Source organism: Sus scrofa, chromosome X (genome assembly GCF_054392235.1).
Source record: "Sus scrofa isolate SSC_HxYL_T2T_F1_AM1 chromosome X, Sscrofa_HxYL_maternal_Yorkshire_Landrace_v2.0, whole genome shotgun sequence".
NCBI classification, from domain to species: domain Eukaryota; kingdom Metazoa; phylum Chordata; class Mammalia; order Artiodactyla; family Suidae; genus Sus; species Sus scrofa.
Window position 1 is genome coordinate 64,157,908 of NC_139401.1, and position 25,832 is coordinate 64,183,739.

At 37.0% G+C, this 25,832-nt stretch overlaps 1 protein-coding gene across 12 annotated transcripts in view; it reads right to left on the reverse strand.

The window, feature by feature from the left end:
- The window catches only part of OPHN1 (oligophrenin 1), a 631,870-nt gene that overhangs the window by 167,132 nt on the left and 438,906 nt on the right, over positions 1-25,832 (reverse strand). For all 12 annotated transcript variants that reach the window (XR_002340743.1, XR_014835159.1, XR_014835161.1 and 9 more), the window contains one exon: positions 10,264-10,423. Coding sequence is in view for 7 of the 12 variants with exons in the window: in XM_085007358.1 (XP_084863484.1) it covers positions 10,264-10,423 (160 nt within the window). In the remaining 5 variants the exon portion in view is untranslated. The remainder of the gene's footprint in view (positions 1-10,263; positions 10,424-25,832) is intronic.

Consider the following 25,832-nt stretch of genomic DNA (forward strand, 5'->3'; position numbering starts at 1 on the left):
CGAACCCGCAACTCCATGGTTCCTAGTCGGATTCGTTAACCACTGCGCCACAAGGGGAACTCCCTAGTAATTCTAATTCTTTTAAGTAGTTAACACATCACCATATTACAGTGTTAGCATATTGTGAATCTGACTATAAGCTCATCTTTACCAGCAGGTTATATATTTTTATACACACGATTTTACATTACCAATTAGTGGCCTTGTTTCAGCTTGATGAACTCTTTTCAGCATTTATTGTAAGGCATGTTTAGTGGGAATGAATTTCTTTGGCTTTTATTAGGAAAAATCTTTACTTCACCTTCAATTTTGAAGGACAGCTTTTCTTGGGTGAAGTATTTTTGGTTGGGAATTTATTTTAGCACTGGGAATATATCATCCCCTTACCTCATTGTCTATAAGGTGTCATATAAGAAACCCAGATAGCCTTATGTGTATTACTTTGTATGAGATTTTTTTTTCTATTGCTACTTTTAAAATTCTCTCATTATATTGGGTTCTAGACAGTTGTATTATTATGTATCTTGGAGGAAACTTCCGTGGATTGAAATTTTGAGGTGATCTATTATCTTCACAAACTTGGATGTTCAAATCTCTCCCCAGGTGTGAGAAGTTCTCAGCCATTATTTCTTTAAATAAGCTTTAGATCCATTTCTCCCTCTTTTTTCCTTCTGGGACTCCAATAATTAGTACAGCCTATTTGTTGATACTGTTTCATAAGTCCTGTATGCTTTCTTCATTCCTTTTCATACTGTTTTCCTTTTGCTCCTCTAGTTGTATAATTTCCATCAGTCTGTCTTCTAGCTCATTTTTCTCTTCTGCTCATTCAAGCCTGCTATTGAAGCTCTTGATTGAATTCTTCAGTTCAATCACTACATTCTTCAGCTACAAAATTTCTTTTTTATGTTTTCCATCTTTTTGTTGAACTTCTCATTTTTCTCTTGTATTGTTTTATTGATTTGTTAACCTATTTGTCTGTGTTCTCTTGTAGGCTCTCTGAGCAATATAGAAGAATCATTTTGAATTCTTTGCCAGGCAATTTCTGATCTTCATTCTTTTGGGACCAACTACTGAAGGTTTACCATATTCCTCTGGATGATATTGTTGGTGTAAAATAGACTGTTATATATATGAGATGTTTTATGTAAGTTTCACAGTAACCACAAAACCAAAACTTGCAGTAGATTTACAAAAGATAGAGAAGGGAATTAATACATACCACTACGGGAAATTATCAGTTTACAAAGGAAGGCAGAAAGAAAGGAAGAAAGAAAAATAGAATCAGAAAACAGCCAATAAACAATAACATGACATTAGTCAATCCTTCTATCAATTTAATTTCTATCTCATGCAAATACTCTTTTTACTCCTCTCTCCCTTTTATGCTTTTGACATCACCATTTATGACTTTTTATATTGTGTATCTATAACAAATTATTGAAGCTAGAGCAATTTTTAATACTTTTCTCCTTTAACCTTTGTACTTTCTAGTAATTCTAATTCATTTTTTTTGTCCCAAATTCTTCATGATCCCGTGTAGACTTTCATAGGTGTCTCCTCATTTGAAGAAGCAGTCACATATTCCAGACTTTATGGATTGACTTCTAAGGGAAAACATTCAGTTGTGAGTGGGGGTATGCTGAGTTGCACTATGACTCTCAGTCTGGGAGTACAGGGTGCCAAGTTAGGAAGCATGTGTCAGGCACTCTGGGGGCATAATGTCTCTTTGGCTCAGGCTATTGGAGTCCATAGTATCATTAGCTGCATGGTCCTTGGTGGGCACTGTGAGGGGGTCAACTGTGGCTGAAAGGGCTGTTGGGGTCCTAAGTGGCACCTTCAGGTCCAACAGCTAGGGACCAAAGCAGGAAGCAGTTGTGGCTGGAGCTGGTGGTGTACACACAACAGCTGTGGGAGTCAATTGCAGGTGCCTGTTTATAGGCAAGGCACAGTTGCAGACAGACATGTAATTATTGGGACCAGGACAGGTAGCAAGGGTCAGGTCCAACTATGAGCTCACTGGCAGATGCAGAGGCCCTGGATGTCAGTATAATTTCCTATGGCTGTAGGTGTGCACACTCAGTGGAAGCTGGTGATAGGGTTCGGGTTAGGGGTATGCAGGTGCACAGCTGGAGGGGCTAGCTAAAGGTGGATACAATTGTGTTAACCGGTGGGAGAAGGCATGGCCTGATCTGAGCCCATAAGCAGCTGTGGGGTCCCTGGATGTTGGTGTACACTATCTCAGCTATATAATGTCCTCTGGGCATACATACTGTAGTGGTGGATGGTAATGGGAGTTGGGCTGGGGGCATGCAGGTACACAGCTAGAGGGGCTAGTTACAGGTGGGCACAGTGGTGCTGGCCAGTGACAGAAGGCAGGGGATGATTCATGTCCACAAACAGCTGTGGGCACCCTGGCTACTGGCATGTTCACCTATGGCTGCATACTCTTCCTCCAGGATGTGTGCAGGCCAAAGATGGGTATCAGGCCAGTGGTATGGAGGTACATAGCTGGGTGGGCTAAGCTCCAAATGTGGGCACAGTGGTGGTGGTGAGCCTAGGGGCTGTAGGCTGGTGCCCTAAACCAGCCTTAATCACACAGATGCTGAGGCCCACACTAGCTGCAGGCATAGCCCCTGGGCTCTGGTGGTGGTGGGGTAGGGTCCTAGGCATACTTGCGCATCTTCGGAGACTTTGGATGGCTGCCAGTGTAGTTCCTAGGTTCCATCAGGGGCGAGTGGGTGGTGAGAGTGAAGACTGACTTAGGTGGCTGGCATTAGGGAACATGAATACCTGTGGGGAGAAAGCTGGTGATATCTATGACATGTTGAGTGGTGGTCTACAGCAGCTGTGCTGACCACTGGCTTCATCAGTGGTACATTCTGCTGAGTTTATCCGCAGAGCACGTCTCTGTGGACTTGATTAGTTGCACTATGACATGTTGGGTGGTGGTCTACAGCAGCTGTGCTGACCACTGGCTTCATCAGTGGTACATTCTGCTGAGTTTGCAGAGCACACCTCTGTGGACTTGATTAGTTGCACTGCATGTCTGCTAATAATAGCCTCTGCTTTCCTTCCTTTGTTCCTAGCCAACAGTATGCATCTCTGCTGGTCTGGCTGATGTAAAACTGAAGTGATACCTTTACATGGTGCCCTGAGAGGCTGGAGAAGTGATCACTCACCCTGCTCTTCCTTTCCTGGAAATAGGAGCTCTTTCCAGCTAGAAAGTTCCTTCTTGGCACTGAATGATGAGTGGAGGATGGGGAAAATACCAACAAAATGAATTTAGTTTTCTTTCTCTTCTTCTGAAAATATTGTTTTATTGTTTGTTATTGTTCTACTTTGTTACTAAAACTTCTTAGTAGACTCTAAAATCCTCCTAGAGCTGTTTTTGCTCATGGATAGTTGTCCAATCATTGATCTTTGTGGGGAGACGGGAAGCTGGATTCTCCATCATCATTTTTTCTGCCAAGTTTCATGTTGTCTTTCTGTTATTGATTTCTAGTTTGAGTCCATTGTGGTCAGAGAAAACATCATGCATGATTTCAATTTTTAAAATTTTTTGAGGTTTGTGTTATACACTAGGATATTGTTTATCTTAATATATGTTCCATGGCTACTTAAAAATATATACATTCTATTAGTATTGGGTATAGTATTCTATAAATGTTAATAGGATCTGTTGGCTGATAATGCTCTTGACTTCTAAATCATTTCTGATTTTACATCTAGTTGCATTTTTGGTTGTTGAGGGAGGAGGTTGCTAATATCTTCAAGTATAATTTTGGATTTTTCTATTTCTCCCTTCAGTTCTATAACTTTCTGCTTCATGTAATTTGAAGTTTTGTTGTTTAGTGCATAAACATTTAGAATTGCTGTTTTCTTTAACATTTTTTAGAATTCCAAATGGATTTATCTAAAGTGTTTCTGAGTGCATCTCTTTGTACAGCTTTAGTTATTACACTGTACATACATAACTTATCATAGGCTACTAGTGTCAACATTTCATGTGTTTGGTAAAATGTACAAACCTCATCTCACTTGATGTGCTTTATGCTACCTCTTTTACGATACAATCATCTTAAGCATTTCCTTCACATTCACTGAGAATCACATCAGATCATAATTTTTTCTTTATTTCAACAAAGCTGGAATTTTGTTTTTTTGCTTTGAGTTTAAAACGTAATTGAGAAAATTCAAAGGAAGAATAAAAGCCTATTAAATTTATCCATAATTTTACTCTGTTGTTCTTTCTTCTGTCCTGATACTCCAAGATTCCTTCTTTTACTGTGTTCTTTCTGCTTAGAGAAATCCTTTTAGCCATTCTTTTAGGATAGGTCTTTTGTAACAAATTCTCTTAGTCTTCTGTTATTTGGATTGCACAATTTCTGTCATTCTAAAAGTTCATTGATCCTTTCCCAATCATCTCTATTGCATTGTTGAGCCCATCCATTGGATTTTTTAAATTTCACTTATTGCATTTTCCAGTTCTATATTTTTCACAACTTGTTATTTGATCTTCTATTTCTTTGTGAGTCTTTGTATTTCTTTGCAGAAATTTTCTACTACTTTGCTGAGATTTTTTTTTCATTTGTTTCAAATGTATTCTTAATTACTCATTTAAGGCATTTTTATGATTACTGCTTTAAAATTCCTGTCAGATAATTAACATCTTTGTCATCTTGGTGTTGATGTCTATTGATGGTCTTTTCTCATTCATGTAGAGATCATCCTGGTTCCTGGTATAAAAAATGATTTTCAACTGAAGCCTGCACATTTTGCAAATTATGAGAAACTTGTTCTTGCTTATATGTTCTGTTATAGCAGGCCTATTCTGACAGTGCCACCGAAGGGGAGGAGGAGCAATGCCTCATTACTGCCAGAATGGAAAAGGAGTCTAGATTTTCCGTTTGGCCTCCATTGACATCCCAATGGGAGGGAAAGACTCCTTGTTACTTCTAGGCAAAAGTAGGCTCCTTACTAGGCTGCTGCTAATACCATTCTGGCTGAAGAACGGTGTCTCTTTACTGTTCCCCACATGGTCTCCTCTCCACTGATACCACAGTGTGGAAGCCTTATTACCACTGAGTGATGATAAAGTTCTGTATTTCTACTTGGCCTCCTCTGACACTACTCCAGTGCTAAATGGTCATGGGAGTCTAGGTGCTTTATGTGGTCTCCATTGACACCATTGGGAGTGAGAGAGGGTGGCTCATTATGATCAGGTGGGGATGAAAATGTGGTTTTTCCACTTTGGCCTCCTTGACACAAAAACATGGGGCAGGGAGAGGATGGTTGAGGTCCCTTGTTACAGTTTGGTAAAAGTAGAAGTCTAGGCTCTCCACTCAGCCTTTGCTGAGGGTGGTGATGAGGCCTCAAGTTTTGGGTGGTATTTTGCTGGGGTGAAGAAGTTATTACCTAAATCTTTTTTAAAAATTTAATTGGAATATAGCTGACTTACAAAGTTGTGTTAATTTCAGGTATATAGCAAAGTAAGTCAGTTATACACACATCCATTTCTTTTCAGATTCTTTTCCCGTATAGATTATTACATAGTAATGAGTAAATTTCCCTTGCTATACAGTAGGTCCTTCTTACCCATGTATTTCATATATAGTAGTGTGTATATATGGATCCTGGCCCCCTAATTTATCCCCCCAACCAGCGTTTCCACCTTGGTAAACATAAGTTTGGTTTTGAAATCTTTGAGTCTATTTCTGTTTTGTAAGTTCTATTGTATCATTTCTATTAGATTCCACGTATTAGTGATAAATCTTTTTCTTTGTTGTTAGGCTACTCCTTTTCAGTTCCTTTGGCTAGAAAGATCAGGTTTTTGTTGGGGCCTTTTTCGACCCCACTCATTGGTGTTCTTAAGCTGTCAGCTTCTACACTACCCAATCTGGGAGATAGGAGGTAAAATCAAAACCCAGGTAAATTATAGCCATATTATTCCTCAGGTTCCATGGTTCATAGCTGGTCTGGTGTGCCTTATTTTCTTCATATTTCAGAATCTTCTTATGTTTCATTTATATATAATGTCTAGGGATTTTAATCTATCTTAGTAGAGGAATAATGCATGCATATTAAAATCTATCAAATATATTAACGCATTTTCTTTTCTTTGCCAGAATGACAAAGAAGAACTTACTGAAATGAGGATTGGGACTAGGGGATGAGAATAAGTAAAGGGTAGAATTGTTTTTCATGCTATACTTTTTTTATGATTGAAAATGTTTACCATGTACATATATTTCTTATTTTTAAAAATTTTTAATCACATAAAGCAGTACTTTTCAGGGATTGTTCTACATGACATGTCTTAGGAAACAGAAACTACTCCCTACTCTTTCCTTCCCAAAACTGTCTCCTTTCCAGGACTCTATGGCTCACTATGTGCACATTTTCATGTCACTGAACATTCTATCTTGGTCTGTTTTGTGGTTTCCTCTAATGGCCCTTCAAACACTGGCACTCTCTAGATTTCAATCATCTTTGGTTTCACATTTATTCCCTTGCTACTAGTATTCTATAGGCAAGAATATCCACTCACATGGCTTTAACCACCACCTCTATGCTACTGAAGACCAACTCTACTTTGCTAATCCTGTTCTCTTCTCTAACCTCAGATGTCTCATAAACATATCTATCTTAACTTGTCCCAAATTGAATTCCTCCTTTTTTTTTCAAATCTTCTCCTCCCTCGGTATATCCATTACAGTAACTGGAAACTTCATCTTTCCATTTGCTCACATATAAAACCTTGAAGTTATCCATGACTCCTCCTCCAACATCCAATATATGATTTGTTAGCAAATCCTGTCTACTCTGCCTTCAAAATTATTTAGAACATGACCACCTCTCACCATTTCCATTGCTACCATCCTCATCCAAGGTACAACCATTTCTTGATTGCATTACTGAAACAGGCTCCTAATTAGCCTCCTTGCTTTCATATTTGTTCCTCTGCAGTTATCTTCCACAAAACATCCAAAATAGTCTTGTTCAATATAAGTCAAATTATGTCATTTTTCTGGTCAAAAACTTCATTCTATCCTACTCAATATAAAAGTCAAAATACTTCCAATGGGTTCTCAGGCCCTGTAGAATCTATTCAGCTTTATGTCTCAATTTCCTCTGTGAACCCATCCTATTCTGTTTCTCTTCTTTTGATTCTAGCCAATCTGGCCTACTTGTTGTTCCATAAACATGATAGGCACACTTCTGCCTCAGGGATACTCCACTTATCATTTCTTTAGCCTTGAATGCCCCCCCCCACACACACAGATATCTGAGCACATCATTCCTATGGTTCTCTGCTCAAAAGTCGTCTTCTCAATGAGGTCTTCCTGGCCACTGTATTTAAAACTTGAAAACCACTTCTCAACTCAACCTTTCCTATTTTCCTTTTCTGCTTTGTTGTTCATTTTAATGCTCATTACCATCCAACATACTAAAGAATTTACATATACACCATGGAATATTACTCAGCCATTAAAATGAATGAAATACCAGCATTTTTAGCAACATGGATGGACCTAGAAACTATCATGCTGAGTGAAGTCAGCCATACAATGAGACACCAACAACAAATGCTTTCACCAAAATGTGGAATCTGAAAAAAGGTCAGACTGAACTTCTTTGCAGAACGAATGCTGACCCACAGACATCAAAAAACTCATGGTCTCCAGAGGAGACAGTTTGAGGGGTGAGGGGATGTGCTTGGGTTATGGGATGGAAATCCTGTGCAACTGTATTGTTATGGTAATTATACAACTACAGATGTGATAAATTCATTTGAGTAATTTAAAAAATATAAAAAAAGAAAATAAAATCATAAATCAATAAATTTAGAAAAAAAGAAAGAAAGAGAATTTACTTATTTTGATACTGCTTTTCTAAATTCCATTATGGCTGTAATCATCAGTTCCTAAAACAGTACTTGGCAAATAGTGGGTACTCAATACATATGTTCTAAATGAATGAACCAATCAATCAATCAATAAATGCTCTAGACCAAGAGTCAGAAAATTACAATCTATAGGCCTGTTGTCAGTTTTGTCAGTAGAGTTTTATTAGACCATTCATTTGTTTATATGTTATCTATGATTGCTTTTCTAGTACAAAGGTGGAGTTGAGTAGTTGTGAGAGATCTATGATCTACAAAGCCTAGAATAGTTATAATATCATTCTTCGATAAAAAGTTTGCCAGTCCTTCTTTAGATTCATAGTCAACTGCTTCTTAGATATTGTTCCCTAGATATCTTTCAGAAATCTCAAAACAAATCTGCCCTAAACTAAGCTTCTCTCCAACTCCCCCAAATTTTTCCATTCTGTATTTCTTAACATGTATGAGGTATAGTCCCGTCCATCCAGTCAGCCAATTTAGAAATCCAAGATTCAGACATTTTTCTCTCCCTCATTTTCCATTTCTAATCACTAATTCCTACTGCTTTTGTTTCCTTGTTCTTCATCCCATTGCTCTGACTCAGGCTACAATTATTTACTGTTTAGACTATGGCATTACCTTCTTTCTTTCTGTGATCTGTCTTTCACACTATAGCTAAGATAATGTCTTCCAAATGTAAATCTATCCACCATAGTACTCTACTTTGAAGCAATTCTTTCCCAAGACTTCAGGAACAATTTCAAACAATCCAAATTCCTTAACTAGACAAAGTCCATTCCTTTTAGGACCTAGCTACTGTTTGCCTCCAATCACATTTCCTGCCACTCGCATTTCCATTTCTTATTCCAACAATACCAAATAGTTTAGGGTTTTAGGCCCTTGGGCCTTTGTTCATATTGGACCATCTCCTTGAAATTTCCTTCCCCTCTTTAACTTTCTTTCCCACTTTAAATACGGGTTGTACTTCTCTGCAAGTACCTATCCTTGATAATCCCAAAGAGACCTGTATATATCCAATAATATCACTGTACCAAAATGACTGGTGAGGCAGCACTGCATAATGATTAAGTACTTCAATTCTGAGCCAGGCTACTTAGATTTAAATCCCAGCTGTGACACTAGCTAAATGACCTTGATCTTGTGACTGTCACATAGCATGTGCTTGTTATTATCTTTACATTTTGGCTGAAAAAAATGACTCAGAGAAGTTACATCATTTGATATAATGCAGATAATATGGCAGAGAATGCCAATTGTTATCCAACATCCATTCTCTCCTTCTTTTAGTGAAAGAACTAAATACTTAGCTGGGTACATGACTGCTCCTAATAAAAACTAAATTTCCTTGCCTCTTATAGCTACATGTGACCATGAGATTAAGTTCTGACAAATGGTATATAAATGAAAGTGATATGCATGACTTTCAGGTCATAACCTTAAAGGAAAGTGTTATATCCTCCACTTCCTTTCTTTTATCCTTCTCAATTGATATAATATAGAAAGTACTTGGTCACACAGATGAAGCAGTACCTTTGGGATGGCAGAAAAACAACAAAGAAGTAACTCAGGTTCTATTCCCTGGACCACTTGGCTGGACTGTTCCACAACCAATAAATAAATGTCTCTTGTGTTAGTGCCACTGTAAAGTCTTAGCGGCATAACCTGTATCCTACCTGATATAGCTAGCAAGTAGAAGAGCTTAGATTTGAACTGTACATACTGCCTGGACTATATCACCAGCCCTCTCCCCCTGCAGAAAAGTTTTTATTGAATAATGCTTTGCTAGGATGGCACTGGCTGCTAGAAAGTTTAGAAGCAAATGTAGGGCCATCTGTAGGAAGTGTGTGAGACTTGTCAATAACTATTTCTTGTCTAGCCTCAATTCCTGGGTTCATTTTCTGTGTCTTTATTTTTCATTTTTCATTTGACCTAATTATTATGTACAATACTTCATATTTTACATAGTACATAAATATACCACCTTAAATTCTTTCAGAATGTGACGATGTTTAAATAAGTGTAAGTATTGCTTTCTTTATAGTTTAATTGCACATACACTACTTTTTACCTATAATTTCCCCTTGTTTATATTTTTGTATCCATATTATATTATTAACTCCTTAAGGGCATGAAAAGTGATATTTTTCTTCTTCTATACCATCTAGTATGGGTCCTGATAATAAAATAGTTGCATGGTCAAGCAATGTTTGCTGAATTAGTGAATTCTACAGGATCAGAAATACTATTAAATATCATTGGGTCACATGGGATTTCCTTCCATTATAACCTGAGCCAGGGAGAAGACAGAGATCTAAAGGGTGGCTAGAGAAGGAGTGATGGTGATGACAGGAAATACATACCTTGACAAAGTGCTCAATTAGGATTTCCACCACAATGTTCTGGAATTTGATGTTCATCATGGCAGCCACAGTGTCCTCCTGAGCTCTCATCAGAGTGGGCCCGAAGATCACCCCCATATTTGAGGGGGTCATAAGATTCTCTTTACTGTGCTCACACACACTGCCAGAAAAGAAAGAAAATAATTAACAAGATTTTCACAAATATTCCCTTATAACTAAGTCTGTGTTAGATGCTTTAGGGGGTAAGAGAAACTAAAAAGTTGAAAGGCAAGCCCCAAAATACATATAGGAAGAAAAGTTTACAAAGGAAGCAACTAGCAAAGGGGCCAAAGTGAGACATAGCTAACTTAGCTTATAGCACTGTAGGAGTTACAAGAAGTGGGGATGGATGGCAATAGTATTTGGAAAGACAGGAGGGAAGCAAGACAGCAATCCAGGGCAAGAGGTAGAGCATGTACAAAGCATATACAAATAAGAACAAAACACAAAGAGAAAGTGCCTACCAATCTCACCAGTCAGGAATCTAGCCAAATCCCCACCTACTCTTAGCTAGAGAGGAAAAAATCTCAAAGAGCTGAAAGGTATCCTTAAGATCAGCACTTTAGCATCCTCTTTACTTTACATAAAACAGAGGTCCAAAGAAATAAAAAAAGATTAGCCTGAAGTCACAATTAGTCATTCCGATTAGAGCAGGGCCTGTAACCCCTAATTTTCTGATCCTTAGTAACTTTCCTTACTTAAATTTATTTAGTGGCTTCCTATCACTTATAGGACACTGCCAATTCTCTTCAAAGTAGTGATTGAACTACTCAGCCATAAAAAAAGAATAATGCCATTTGGAGCAACATAGACGGAACTAGAGACTCTTACACGAGTGAAGTAAGTCAGAAAGAGAAAGACAAATACCATATGATATCACTGATATCTGGAATCTAATATAAGGCACAAATGAACCTTTCCACAGAAAAGAAAATCATGGACTTGGAGAATAGACTTTTGGTTGCCAAGGGGGATGCAGAGAGAATGGGATGGATAGGGTGCTTGGGGTTAATAGATGCAGACTATTGTCTTTGGAATAGATTAGCAATGAGATCCTGCTGTGTAGCATTGGGAACTATGTCTGGTCACTTATGATGGAGCATGATAATGTGAGAAAAAAAGAAGGTGTACATGTATGTGTAACCGGGTCACCATGCTGTACAGTAAGAAAAAAATGTATTGGGGAGATAACTATTAAAAAAAGTAGTGATTAAAATCTTCAGTAACTTGGAGCTTATTTCCAATCCCAATGTACAGCTTGAGCTCTAAAGCTGAGCTGAGTTTAAATCCCAACACTACCAACTATTAGCTGTGCAACAGTGTTAGTGACCTAAACTCTCTCTCTCTGGGCTTCAGTTTTCCTACTTGCAAAAATAGTATCCACCTCAGAGTGTTGTGGAATAAATAGAGCTAAATTGGTTTAGAATGGTATCCTGGAAATATTCCATTAGAAGAATCTGCTGTTATAATGACCTCTCTAGGAGCCTCCATCTAGTCATCTCGTCATCTAGTGCTGATGTCTGACACTCAGCTTAGATTAGGTTTTCTGGCTACATCATGCAGTTTCAGATCTCCATATCTTTGCCCATGCCACTCACTCTGTTTAACATGTTTCCATTCTCCTAGATCCAAAGAATGTCTATTTATACTTTGAGACTCACTTTAGATGTCATCTCCTTCAGGGCTCTTACAGCCCACTTTCTTAATCTTGATTGACAACATTGGCAAGTAGAGTATGCTGAAATTTTTTCTTTCCTACCTGCCTTTCCTAGTAGATGGTAAACAATTTCCAAGTGTGTGTGCCTCACACAGAGCAGACACCAATTAATTCGTTTTAATGAAACTGAGCACCTCTAGTACTCTTATGTAGTACTGGAGGCAGTCAAGTAAAAGGTGTGCAATCCTTTGGTCAGTTTGGCTATGGGGGGGGTGAGTAGATGAGGGAATGGAACAGCCTACCACAAACACTAATTTTCAAAACCTGCCAGGTGAAGTCCCTTTGGAGACTGATCTCATCAACAGGCAGGCTCTGGTCACTAAGTAGGTAATAGACAGGGACAGAATCCTTAGGCAAATCTTAAGTCTGTTAAACCCAGGACAGAGGCTGGGTGACATTCAGATGATAATGAGTAGCAACTATTCACAGGCCTTTGGTATTGCTGAACTGGTGAACTGCTTTTAACAGTTTAAATATTTCTGCAATTAACCCTTATTCTTTATTGACAGAATATTTCAGATGTTAAAAGGGAAAAGCAACTCCATGCTGCCACCAAGCGATCCACAATGGCTAAACCACTGGAAACAACTTAAGGACACTTGTGAGACAATAGCCTCCAGCAAATGTGAAGGCTCATCTCCTTTTTTGAGCTTTTAAAGGTCATGAGTTTTGGCTGAATGTGCCAGAGCTCACTTAATCCTCATAAATCCAAAAGGCAGGGCATTTTATCTCTGAAGTTTCACAGAGGGTAAGAGGATTTAGTCAAGGTCAAACAATTTGTGAATACATGGCAATACAGGGATTCAAACCCATATCAGTTACAGTCAGCCCATTGCATCCCATTGCCTGCTTGTCTAGTTTCTCTCAAGAAATGAGTCACTGTGGAGGACCCTTTAGGCTAAAGCCACATTCTATTTCTCAAAGGGAGGTACTTGGTATCCTATTTAGGACACTCTTTTCCTTCTTGGCCTTCTTATGAAATTTGTAAGGTAATCTATTCTTTGGGGAGGTTTTCTTTCCATTTGACATCTCTCATTTTATTATACATTTTGAAAGCATAAGTCACACTCCAAACTGTGGGTTAATAAGACGAATGAAACAAAAAAAACAAGGCATCATGAATTAGGTAGGAGTGTGTTATATAATTTGACAGTGAAGAAATCTTAAAATCTCTAGTCCACATAAACTAGAGAAAATGGGCACAACTTCTTAAACACCAAAATTTAAAACAAAGAAATGGGTATTAGAAGGAAGTTGTAAAAAGCCTCTAGGAAAAAAACAATTTTGATTAGATGGTTTAGATCAGAGGTCATAAATTAAAATGCCCATAAAAACAGAACTACCTTATGATCCAGCAATCCCACTTCTGGGTATATATGAAATAAAAAGGAAATGAAATCAGTATCTCAAAGAGATATCCGCACCCCCATGTTCATTGCAGTATTAGTCACAATAGCCTAAAATTATCTATTAGATGCACAAATAGATAAATATATACACATGATAGAATATCAATAAGCCTTAAAAAGAAAGAAATCTTGCTATTTGTGACAACATGGATGAACCTAGAAGACATTATATTAGGTGAAATAAACCAGACACAGAGTAATTGTCTTAAAAGGGGCTGGAGGGAGAAGGAAATGGGGAAATATTGGTCAAAGGTACAATGTTTCAGTTATGTAAGATGAGTTCTGGAGAGCTAATATATAGCAATGTGAATATATTTATTGTGGGAATTATTTCAAAATATACACATATACCAAACATTAAGGTACATACCACAAATATATATAATTTTCATTTGTTAATAATTCCTCAATAAAAATGAAAAAATAAAAATAAAAACTGAATAAGTTCATTAAACTGGTTCCATCACTAATGTGCTGTTTGACTTTGGGCCTTTTCTCCATCTCTAGGTATCTGTTCCCTCATCTATAAAATAAGAAGGTTATTAGGTAATCTAAAGAGGCCTTACTTCTGCCATGCAATGACTCTTAAGAAAGTCCTTCTCTTGAAAATAATAGGGGAAAAAAAGGCAGTCACACATTATGTGTCTACAGTTGGAAGAATATAGAACCATTTATTAAGTATGCTTTCCCTCCCCACTCTAAAAGCCCCCCCAACCCCAAAAATAAGCAAAAAAAAAAATCCCCCAAACACAAATCAAACAAAGAACTGGAATCAGAGCAATCCTCTTGATTCAACTACAGCAAACTTTAAAGGACAAATGACCTCTTTCTTTCTTTTAACAAATAAGTTATAAGAAGAAGGAAAGTGATGAAAGGGAACATAGGTTAGGAACATGGTAAAAACATAGAGGCTCTATCCTATCAAGCCTTGGCCTCTGGGTTTTTTCTTAACCCTCCAGATGATTCTGATGCACACAAAAATTTGAGAACTATTACTATAGATAAGGGGTAACAGTTAGGTTTGACTTTTGGGCCAAATACAACCTGCTTTTGTAGATAAAGTTTTATTGGTGTACTGCTATGTACATTCATTCATGTATTATCAATGGCTGATTTTGTATTATAAAGGTAGAACTAAGTAGCTGTGTCAGAGAGTTCATACAGCTCACAAGGATTTAAATATGTATTACCTAATTATTTATGGAAAACATTTGCTGACCTCTGCTAGAGATTAAAAGAAATGTTATTTGGATTCAGATTCAAAGAAAAAAACATATAACATATTTGAGACTACTGGAAATTTTAACACAATATTTAATGATATTAAGTAATTATTAATAATTTATTTCAGATGTGATAATTATACTGTGTTTATATGTAAAAGAATTTCATTTTTCAATATACATACTGAAATATTTACAGATGAAATAATATGGTATATTAGATCTGCTTCAAAATACTATAAGAGGAGGGGAAATGGGAAATGGATAGGGATATACATGAAACAAGATTGGCTACATCTTGATAACTGTTGAAGTGGAGTGATAGGCATATGAGAGGTCCTTGTATTATTCTTTCTATCTTATTCTTGAATATTATATATTTATATTCAATATTGTAAATACTTGAAATTTTGCATAATAAAATGTTTTTAAACAGCAAGAGTTGGTGTCGGTCACAAAGTGAGTATTCCCCTTCCCTAAAGATGATCCCTTTTAGGGCAGACAGCTTTCATTTCCACCACTGGTGTTATGTTATCTGTAATTTACTTCAACATAGGCAGTGCAATGTTCTGAATTTCATCAATGCCATCAAATGCAACCACACCATTATTTTATTATGTGCCACTCAGAAAGAAAAAAATTGTTAAATCAATATGTAATATTTTAAGATATTTCAAATAGAAAATAAACTCAACAATGAACCTAATTTAATTAAAATGGCTACACTACGAGCAGCCCATGTTCATGCATGTAGAGGTTAGGATAATTACATCAAAATTGCTACCTGACAAAAGTGATTTTAAGAAACCACTGATTCTAAGATGCAACTAGAATTCAGGTTATAATTTCAAAAAGACAAGTGTCCTGGAGTTCCCGTCGTGGAGTAGTGGTTAACGAATCCGACTAAGAACCATGAGGTTGCGGGTTCAGTCCCTGCCCTTCTCAGTGGGTTAACGATCTGGCGTTGCCATGAGCTGCGGTGTAGGTTGCAGACGCGGCTCGGATCCCGTGTTGCTGTGACTGTGGCGTAGGCCGGTGGCTACAGCTCCTCCATATGCCGCGGGAGCGGCCCAAGAAATGGCAAAAAGACAAAAAAAAAAAAAAAGACAAGTGTCCTTTGGAATTGATGAAATTTGATATACACGTTTGTTAGTTTTCATGCACACTCTAGGGTAGGTGAGCTATGAGTCTGGTATTCTAATTTTAAATGCATACTTACATACTTAAGGGCTGATTAATTAGTACTTTGAAGAATCTAATCAGAATCCATAGGGGGTACTATGAACTTCATCTTTCATCTCTAATAAACAGTATTGGCTTTTTTAATTAGCATGATTGGTGGCAAACTGATTTCTCAATGCTGAGATGTGTCAAGATACATGGATTACGGATTGGCTAGAAAAATTGTATAGACATTCCCAAGTTTTCATGGACAAGCTAGAAGAACAAAGCAATGTTTGTTATTAACAATAGAGTAGATCAGCTAATATTACGTGTCCTCAGAGATGATATAGTATAAGATGCACAACATCACCTATGATGTGTTCTAGCCAAAAAAATTGCTCACTTGAATTCATCCAGCCTTTAATTACAGCCTATAGCCTGTAATTCATAAGAATTAAATAAGGAAAAAAAAGTCAATAATAAAATGGTAAAGTAGACAAAACTAGTAAGTAAGATTCTATAGAACAACTGTTCTAGTATCTTCAATAAGCCAAAGTTATAAATAAAGAAACATCATACACCACATTAACAAAAGAAAAGTCAAAAACCACATGATCATCTCAATAGATGCAGAAAAAGCATTTGACAAAGTCTGACATCCCTTCATGACAAATACTCTTACCAAAGTGGTATAGAGGGAACATAGCTTAACATAATCAAAGCCATTTATGACAAATTCACAGCAAATGTAACACTCAATGGAGAAAAGCTGAAAGCCTTGCCGCTAAAATCTGGAACAAGACAAGGATGCCCACTCTCACCACTTTTATTCAACATAGTATTGGAAGTCTTAGCCACAGCTATCAGACAAACAAAAGAAATAAAAGGTATCTAAATTGGAAGAGAAGAGGTAAAATTGTAACTGTATGCAGATGACATGATACTACATATAAAAAACCCTAAGGAGGAATTCCTGTCGTGGCTCAGTGGTTAATGAATCCGACTAGGAACCATGAGGTTGAGGGTTTGATCCCTGCCCTTGCTCAGTGGGTTAACGATCTGGCATTGCTGTGAGCTGTGGTGTAGGTCGCAGCCATGGCTCGAATCCCGTGTTGCTGCGCCTCTGGCGTAGGCTGGTGGCTACAGCTCCAATTTTACCCCTAGCGTGGGAACCTCCATATGCTGCAGGTGTGGCCCAAGAAGTGGCAAAAAAAACAAAAAAAAAAACAAAAACCTAAGGACTCCACACAAAACCTACTCGAACTGATCAATGAATTCAGCAAAGTAGCAGGATACAACATCAACATTCAGAAATCAGTTGCATTTCTATATATCGACAATGAAATATTAGAAAAGAAATACAAAAATACACTACTTTTTAAAATCACACCTCCAAAAATTAAAAATACCTGAGACTAAACCTGAGCAAGGAGGTGAAAGGCTTATATGCAGAGAACTATAACATTAATCAAGGAAATTAAAAAGTGTTCAAAGAAATGGAACGATATCCCATGCTTCTGGGTTGGAGAAATTAATATTGTAAAAATGGCCATACTACCCAAAGAAATCTACAGATTCAATGCAGCCCCTAGCAAAAGAAACTGTACTAAATTAAAAAAAAAAACTGAAAAGGAGATAAGAAATAAATATAATGTGATGCCTTACATTGAGTACTAGTTTGGACCAACCACCTACAAAGGGCATTTCTGGATCAACTGGGGAAATGTTAATATGGTATGAAAAGGCAAAAATTGTTGAACTGAAAAAAGTTTGGTATTACTGAACACTATAATTTTATTTTGGTAATAAATGCAAATATATGTGTGTGTGGCGGGGTTATGTATGTATACATAAACACACACTCACAGAAAGATCCAGAAGAAAATGCAGTAATATGTTACTAGTAGTGATTTTTTGGATACAGAGAATAGAAAACTTTATTTATTTATTTAGCTTTTGCTCTTTTGTATTTTCTAATCTCTACAATGCATGGTATTGCTTTGGAAATAACATAAGTGTTATAGTTACAAAAATAAGAATATTCCAGTAAGCCTGAGAGCCCACATCCTTTAAAATGGTGGCCCAAGCCTAGGATTGGAAGTGGTCCTGCATTTGGGCATCAGACCATAGGATTTAATTGCCTGACTCCACTAGCGTTGCTGTGATATTATCTCATCTGCTTTAGGTTAAACTCTCACACATGATACAGTCAGAATACCTGAAAGAAAAGACAGTTAAGAATGCACTGAACTTACAGAACAGGTTGAACAACTGTCTTGTTTCTGCTTCCTGATAAAAACCTGCATGAGTGGTAGAATTAGGCCTGAGGCTTGCTTCCACTGATAGAGAGATTATAGGGGAGGTGACTTGTACCATTCTCCTACTTTTGATTAATGAAAGTGACAGGTACCAACTAAAAAGAATAGAATAATTGGGAATCTCAAATTGGTTGAGGTCAGTTTGTGTCTATTATCAGTCTAGAAAATGGGCTATCAGTGGAAACATACTACAAAAGCATAAGTTATAAATATCACATAGAATATGAAAGCAATATTTGGAAGTCAAGAAAATAGTGTGAATTTGGAAAGCACATGGATTTTCTTCTCCTGTGTAAATTTATCTGTTGGAACAAAGCCCATTTTTTATTTTATTTTATTTTATTTTATTTTATTTTATTTTATTTTATTTTATTTTATTTTATTTTATTTTATTTTATTTTATTTTATTTTTGTCTGTTCTAGGGCTGCATCCGTGGCATATTGAGGTTCGAGATTAGGGGTCTAATTGGAGATGTAGCTGCTGGCCTACCTACGCCAGAGTCTCAGCAACACGAAGCCTATTTTTAATCTTCATCTTCCCTTACAACTTTTGGTTAGAACCAAAAAAACTTTTGGTTTGAATGAATAGTACTATGAATACTCATACTCTTTACCTTAATTCAAGAATTAACATCTTTCTACATTTGCTTTCTCTCTCTCTCTCTCTCTCTATATATATATATTTTTTTTTTTTTCTGAGCCCTTTAAAAATAAATTGCTTCAACCTTAAATATCCTAGCATTCATCGCCAAAGAATAAGCAAATTGTCCTATAAAATCACAATAACGTTTTTATACTTAAGAAAATTTATAATAATTCCCTATCATCCAATATCTGGTCCATAGTCACACTTTCTCAAATGTCACAAAAAAATTATAGTTGGGTGTTTCAAATCTAGATCCAAATTTAATGTACCACATATGCTTATGTTTCTTTAGTCTCTTAATATAGAACAGTACACCTAACTCTTTTCCTCAGGACATTGACTTTTTGAAAATTCCATGCCAGTTGTCTTGCAGAATGCCAAACACTGCATTTTTCTACACCCTGTTTTTCCTGCAAACTGAAATTAAACTTTCTTGGCAAAAACTTTTTTTTTTTGCTTTTGAGGGCTTCACCCAAGGCATATGGAGGTTCCCAGGCCATGGGGTCGAATTGGAGCTACAGGTACCGGCCTACACCACAGCCATAGCAACACAGGATCTGAGCCACGTGTAGGACCTAAACCATAACTCACAGCAACACAGGATCCTTAACCCACTGAGCGAGGTCAGGGATTGAACCTGCAACCTCATGGTTCCTAGTCGGATTAATTTCCTCTGCGCCAAGACAGGAACTCCAAAATGTTTATGTTGTATACTTCTTACTGTATCCCATCAGGAGGTACATAAGGTCAGTCTGTATCTTTATTAGCAATGCTAAATCTGATCAATTAATTAAGGTGGTGATTACCAGATAACTTCATTGTAAACATACAATTTTTCTATTTGTAATTAGTAAGTAACATATGGGTAATACATTGAAAGTATATGAATAGCTTGTTCCTGAAAAATTATTTATCCAATGGTTTTGATCTATGCCAGAAATGGCATTGAGGTTGCAAATTAGTAGTTTTTCTTTTTTTTTTTTTTAAGTGTCATTGATTTACAATACTAGTTTCAGGTGTGCAATACAGTAACAACATTTTTATAGATTATCATCCATTTAAAGATATAAAATATTGGCTATATTCCCTGTGCTGTAAAATATACCCTTGTAGCTTATTTATTTTATACACGGTACTTTTACCTCTCAGTCCCCTACCACTATTTTACCCCCTACTTCCCTTTCCCTACTGGTAACCACTAGCTTTTTCCCTCAAGATATTTATCAGTTCCTGTTATGTTTATTCATTTGTTTTATTTTTTAGATTCCACATATAAGTGTTAGTATGCAATATTTATCTTTCTCTGACTCATTTCACTTAGCATAATACCCTTCGAGTCAACTCATGTTGTTGCAACTGGCAAAATTTCATTCATTTTAAGGTTGGATAATATTCCATTGTATATATGTACAACATCTTCTTAATTCATTAATCTGTCAATGGACATTTAGGTTGCTTCCACATTTTGGCTCTTGTAAATAATGCTGCTAAGAACAATAGAGTGCATGTATGTTTTTGAATTACTGTTTTGTTTTCTTTGGATATATACCCAATGGAATTGCTGGATCATATGGTAGTTCAAATTTTAGTTTGAGGAACCTCCATAATATTTTCTTTCCTTTTCTTTTTTTTTTTTTTTTTTTTTTTTTGTCTTTTTGCTATTTCTTGGGCCACTCCTGCGGCATATGGAGGTTCTCAGGCTAGGGGTCAAATCGGAGCTGTAGCCGCCAGCCTATGCCAGAGCCACAGCAACGCAGGATCCGAGCCGCGTCTGCAACCTACACCACAGCTCACGGCAACGCCGGATCGTTAACCCACTGAGCAAGGGCAGGGATCGAACCTGCAACCTCATGGTTCCTAGTCGGATTCGTTAACCACTGTGCCATGACAGGAACTCCCATAGTATTTTCCATAGTGGCTGCACCAATTTACATCCCCACCGAGAGTGTACAGAGATTCCTTTTTCTCCACATCCTTGACAACATTTCTTATTTATAGTCTTTTTTTTTTTTTTTTTTTTGGTCTTTTTGCATTTTTTCTTGGGCTGCTCCCGCGGCATATGGTGGTTCCCAGGCTAGGGGTTGAATCAGAGCTGTAGCCGCGGGCCTAAGCTACAGCCACAGCAACGTGGGATCCGAGCTGCATCTGCAACCTACACCACAGCTCACGGCAACGCCGGATCCTTAACCTACTGAGCAAGGCCAGGGATCCAACCCACAACCTCATGGTTCCTAGTTGGATTCGTTAACCACTGCGCCTCCACGGGAATTCCGTATGGTCTTTTTGATGACAGCTATTCTGACAGGTATGAGGTGATATCTCATTGTGGTTTTGATTTGCATTTCCCTGATTAGTGATGTTGAGCATCTTTTCATGTGCTTGTGGTTATCTGTATACCTTCCTTGGAAAAATATCTATTCAGGTCTTCTGTCCATTTTAGAGGGGGTGGAGGTTTTTGTATTTTTTATATTGAGTTGTATAAGCTGTTTATATATTTTTGATATTAACCCCTTATTGGACATATCATTTGCAAATATTTTCTCATTCTGTGGGTTGTCTTTTTGTTTTGGTGATGGTTTTCTTCACTGTGCGGAAGCTTTGAAATTTAATTAGTCTCTGTTTGTTGTTGCTTATATTTCTTTGTATAAGAAGACAGATACAAAAAAATATTACTATGATTTATGTCAGAGAGTGTTCTGCCTATGTTTTTTTCTAAGAGTTTTACGATTTCAGGTTTTACATTAAGGTCTTTATTTTGAGTTTATTTTTTGTCTATACTATGAGGAAAAGTTCTAATTTCATTCTTTTATACATAGTTGTCCAGTTTTTCCAGCACCACTTGCTTAAAATACTGTCCTTTCCCCATTTTATATTCTTGCCTCCTTTGTCATTGATTAACTGTCTATAGGTCTGGGTTTATTTCTGGGATCTCTCTTCTGTTCCATTGATCTATGCGTCTGTTTTTATGCCGGTAATGTACCATTTTGATTATTTTAGCTTTGTGCAAACTAGTAGTTTTTATATTTCTATCATTCCTCCCACATTTATTAGCTGGTGTTCTTTAGTAATAGAGTTTTCCTAGGGTTGCCACTGTGGCACAGTGGATTAAGAATCTGACTGCAGTGGCATTGGTTGCTGTGAGGCACAGGTTTGATGCCCAGCCTGGATATGGCATTGCCATAGCTGTGGCATAGATAGCAGCTGTGGCTTGGATTCAATCCCTGGCCTGGGAATGTGCAGGTGCAGCCATTAAAAAAAAAGAAAAAGAAAATTTTTTCCTTACTCTACCTACCTCCCATGGATTTTAATTTATTCCAAGTGTCATAATCAAATATAATATTCACTGTTTTTGATATTTAGGTTGCTCCCAGATGTAACTAGTTGACAGCTTTTTCAAGCAAATTCCTGAATTTTATGAAATGACCCTATTAGTGCATGAGCTCTACTTTGCTTACAAAGGTATACTTTAGCCAAGGCTCACCTTATATTTTCCTTGCCCTAGACCTGGAATCATCCATTTCTTTAAGAAACCTTGGTATTTTTGAGAAGGGAATGTTATTTAGAAACAAAAGATCTGGGCATTAGGTGTATTATTGCTTTTTTGGATTAGAATCACTTCAAGAGGGAATCAATGTAGAGAATATTTTATTGTTTTGTTTTTAAATAATGACCCGATGTTGGCACTCTCAATTCAACTTTACTATCAAAGAATATTTTTCTTTACGTATTGAATATTGCATGTGTATCTCTTTCTCTTACACCATAAATCTTGGCTTCTGATAATATTAATATATTTACTTTTTACTTTGTCCTTATGAGACACATATACATAAAATAGTTTCAAATTATAATTGTAAGTATAATTTATTACTAGTGATAATAAACATACTGGGTGGTGCTTACAAATTTTTGAAAGCTTTTCCAATTTTAGAATATATTTCATTGGCACGAGTCAGAGGACTGTTTTAACAAATTAGATGAAATAACTGTTTTCTCTGTGTGAGTATGCTATGAATTTGATAAACATTTAGATTCATTTCCCTTTTTTGTGTTCCTTTTAGGGGATGTAATGTTTTCCTTTTGATTTAATTTTACTTTTTTGATATGTAAAACATTACTGTGGCTCAAAAGTCAAAACTATAGAAGGAGGTAGACCCAGAGGAATCTAGCTCTCATCCCTATCCCTTCCACCCCATTTACACCCATCCTTTGTAAAAAAATAAATAAATAAAAAATAAATAAAAGAGAGAGAGAGAAACCACAATTAAATAGAGTGAGGGCATCAGAAGTGGTAGCGCTTGTGCTCTGCAATAACAACAGAGCCCAACAGGAAGAAGACAGACTCTTCTTTCCAGCCAAGGACTCAGCCAATGAAAAGCCATGGACACTTTGTTTATTATAGCCCTCCCAACTTCCTTTTCTCCTCTAATAAAGCATTCTCTCCCTTGCCAGGTGGGGATTTTCACATGGTTCGCCATGGATGCAAATTCTAAATTGCAATTCTCTGCTCATCTCAACTAAACCCGTCTTTGCTGGAGAAATATCTAGTAGTCAGTGGGTTAAGGATCCAGTGTTTTGACTGAAGCAGCTTGTGTCACTGTTGTGGCACAGGTTCAATCACTTGCCCAGGAACTTACATATGCCATGAGTGCTACCCCTCGCCAAAAAAAAGTTCACTCTTCCAAAAGATACAATTCAGTGGGTTTTTTTTTTTTTTTGTATATTCACAGAAGTGTCCAACCATCTTCACTATCTAATTCCAGAACATTTTCACCACTCCAACAAGAAACCCCATAACTATTAGCTGTCACTTCCCATTCCATCCCATGTCCCCATGTCCCCATGTCCCCATGTCCCAGTCCTAGGCAGCTATTAATCTACTTTCTGTCTCTATAGATTTGTCTTTTCTGGAAATTTTGTATGAGTGGAGTAATATAATATGTAGGCTTTTGTGTCTGGTTTCTTTCACTAAGCACAATGTTTTCAAGGTTCATCCATGATTACTTTTATGGCTGAATAATGTTTCACTATATGTTTACACCACATTTAATTTTTCCATTCATCAATTGATGATCATGTGGGTTATTTCCACCCTTGGACAACTATGAATAATGCTGCCATGAACATCTGTCTACTGGTTTTTGTGTGGAAATTGGTAATGCATCCTGAAAATCACTTCAAAACAAAATTCCTATTTTCCTCATTCTTTTTAATGACTATTTAATACTAGTTGTTTGAATATACCATGATTTACTCAACTAGTCCTCTATTGTTGGACATTTATGTTGTTTCCAACCTTTTGTTACTAAAAATTATGCTGCAATGACAAAACTCGTGCAAATGTTGTTTTGTATTTGTATAGCTATGTCTTCAGAGTAGATGCCTAAAAGTGGAATTGCTGGGTCAAGTGATAACTAGAGATGCTAATTTGTTAGATATTGCCAGATCCCCCTCCTCTAGGTCTATATTGCATTAACAACAGCAATGGATTGGAGTTCCTATACTCCAAAGTCTTATCAACAGAGAATGTGGTCAAGGCTTAGGGTCTGCCAATAAATAGTATCTCAAGGTTCAAATTGAATTTTCTTATTATAAGTCAGTTTGCACAGTTTTTCACTTACTTGCAGGTACTTGTCTTTCTTTTTAAAATTTATTTAAGTTTTTTTAAAATTATAGTTGATTTACAATGTGCCAATTTCTGATGTACAGCAAAGTGATTCAGTCATACAAATAGTATTTATATTTCCATATTCTGTGTGTTTGTGTCTATTGTTCCTTTTGTCCTAGGAATTTTGAGGACCAAAGTTCTTCAGCTAAGGTAGTTGGCCAGTCTGGGTGGATGGAAGTAGGTGTTTCTCACTAACTGTCAGTAGGAGAATCTTCGAGTCCTTATATCATATCACATATTGAGACTCTTAGAAAGTCAGAGTTGGAAGAACCCTTTGGGATTAGCTATTCCAGTCCCCTCATGTTATAGATGAACAAACTGAGGCCCGGAAAGTAGGATGGACTTTCTTTAGGTCACATAGCAAATTAGTAATCAGCCTAAACTGGTTCAAGTCCCTTTACCCCTGGAAAACTTCAAATTAACATGCAAATGGCTTATGTGCTGGTTTTTGTACTTTACTGAGATTATTATAAACAATTTTTTGGAAAGGGAATGTTTTGTCTTGTCTTGTCTTTTCTGAGGCCTCACCTGCAGCATATGGAGGTTCCCAGGCTTGGGGTCTAATCAGAGCTATAGCCACCGGCCTACACCACAGCTCACTGCAATGCCGGATCCTTAACCCACTGAGCAAGGCCAGAGATCGAACCCACAACCTCATGGTTCCTAGTCAGATTTGTTAACCACTGAGCCACAATGGGAACCCTGGAAATGTTTTTTAATGTTCTCTATTAGCCAAATTGCAAACATTGGCAATAAATATAAAAGCCATCTACTTGTGAATTATGCCCATTTATCTGCAATAGTGTCTATAATACTCATTGGCTATAGAAGTATAAAAAAACAAACAAAAAAACACTTAGAATGTCAGACCTGGCTAGATACTGGAGAGATATCATATTACAGAGGAATCTGAGATCCAGAGGTGTAGAATGATCTGGATTTGTCACATCAGGAGGCCAAGAGGTCCATTTAAGCCTGGAGTCTCATCTTCGCTAAGGGCATCGATTTCAGGTGTTTTAGATACTCTTTAAATGAAGTTAAATATATCATCACTGCATTTCTGTGAGTGTGCTGATAGCTTTCTTAAATACAAACACTTAAAGTGCATCACAATTTTTTCTAAGCTTGTCTTATTTATTTATTTTTCTTTCATTTTATGGCTGTACCCATGTCATATGGAAGTTCCCAGGCCATGGACTGAACCCGAGCCTCAGCTGTGACCTATGTCATAGCTGCAGCAATACAAGATACTTTAACCCACTCTACCGGCCAAGGATTGAACCCATGCTGCTACAGACAATGCCAGATCCTTAACCTGCTGTGGGAACTCCTATTTACATTTTAATATACTCAAGGGTGCCCATAAGAGTGATCTGCCCATGGAC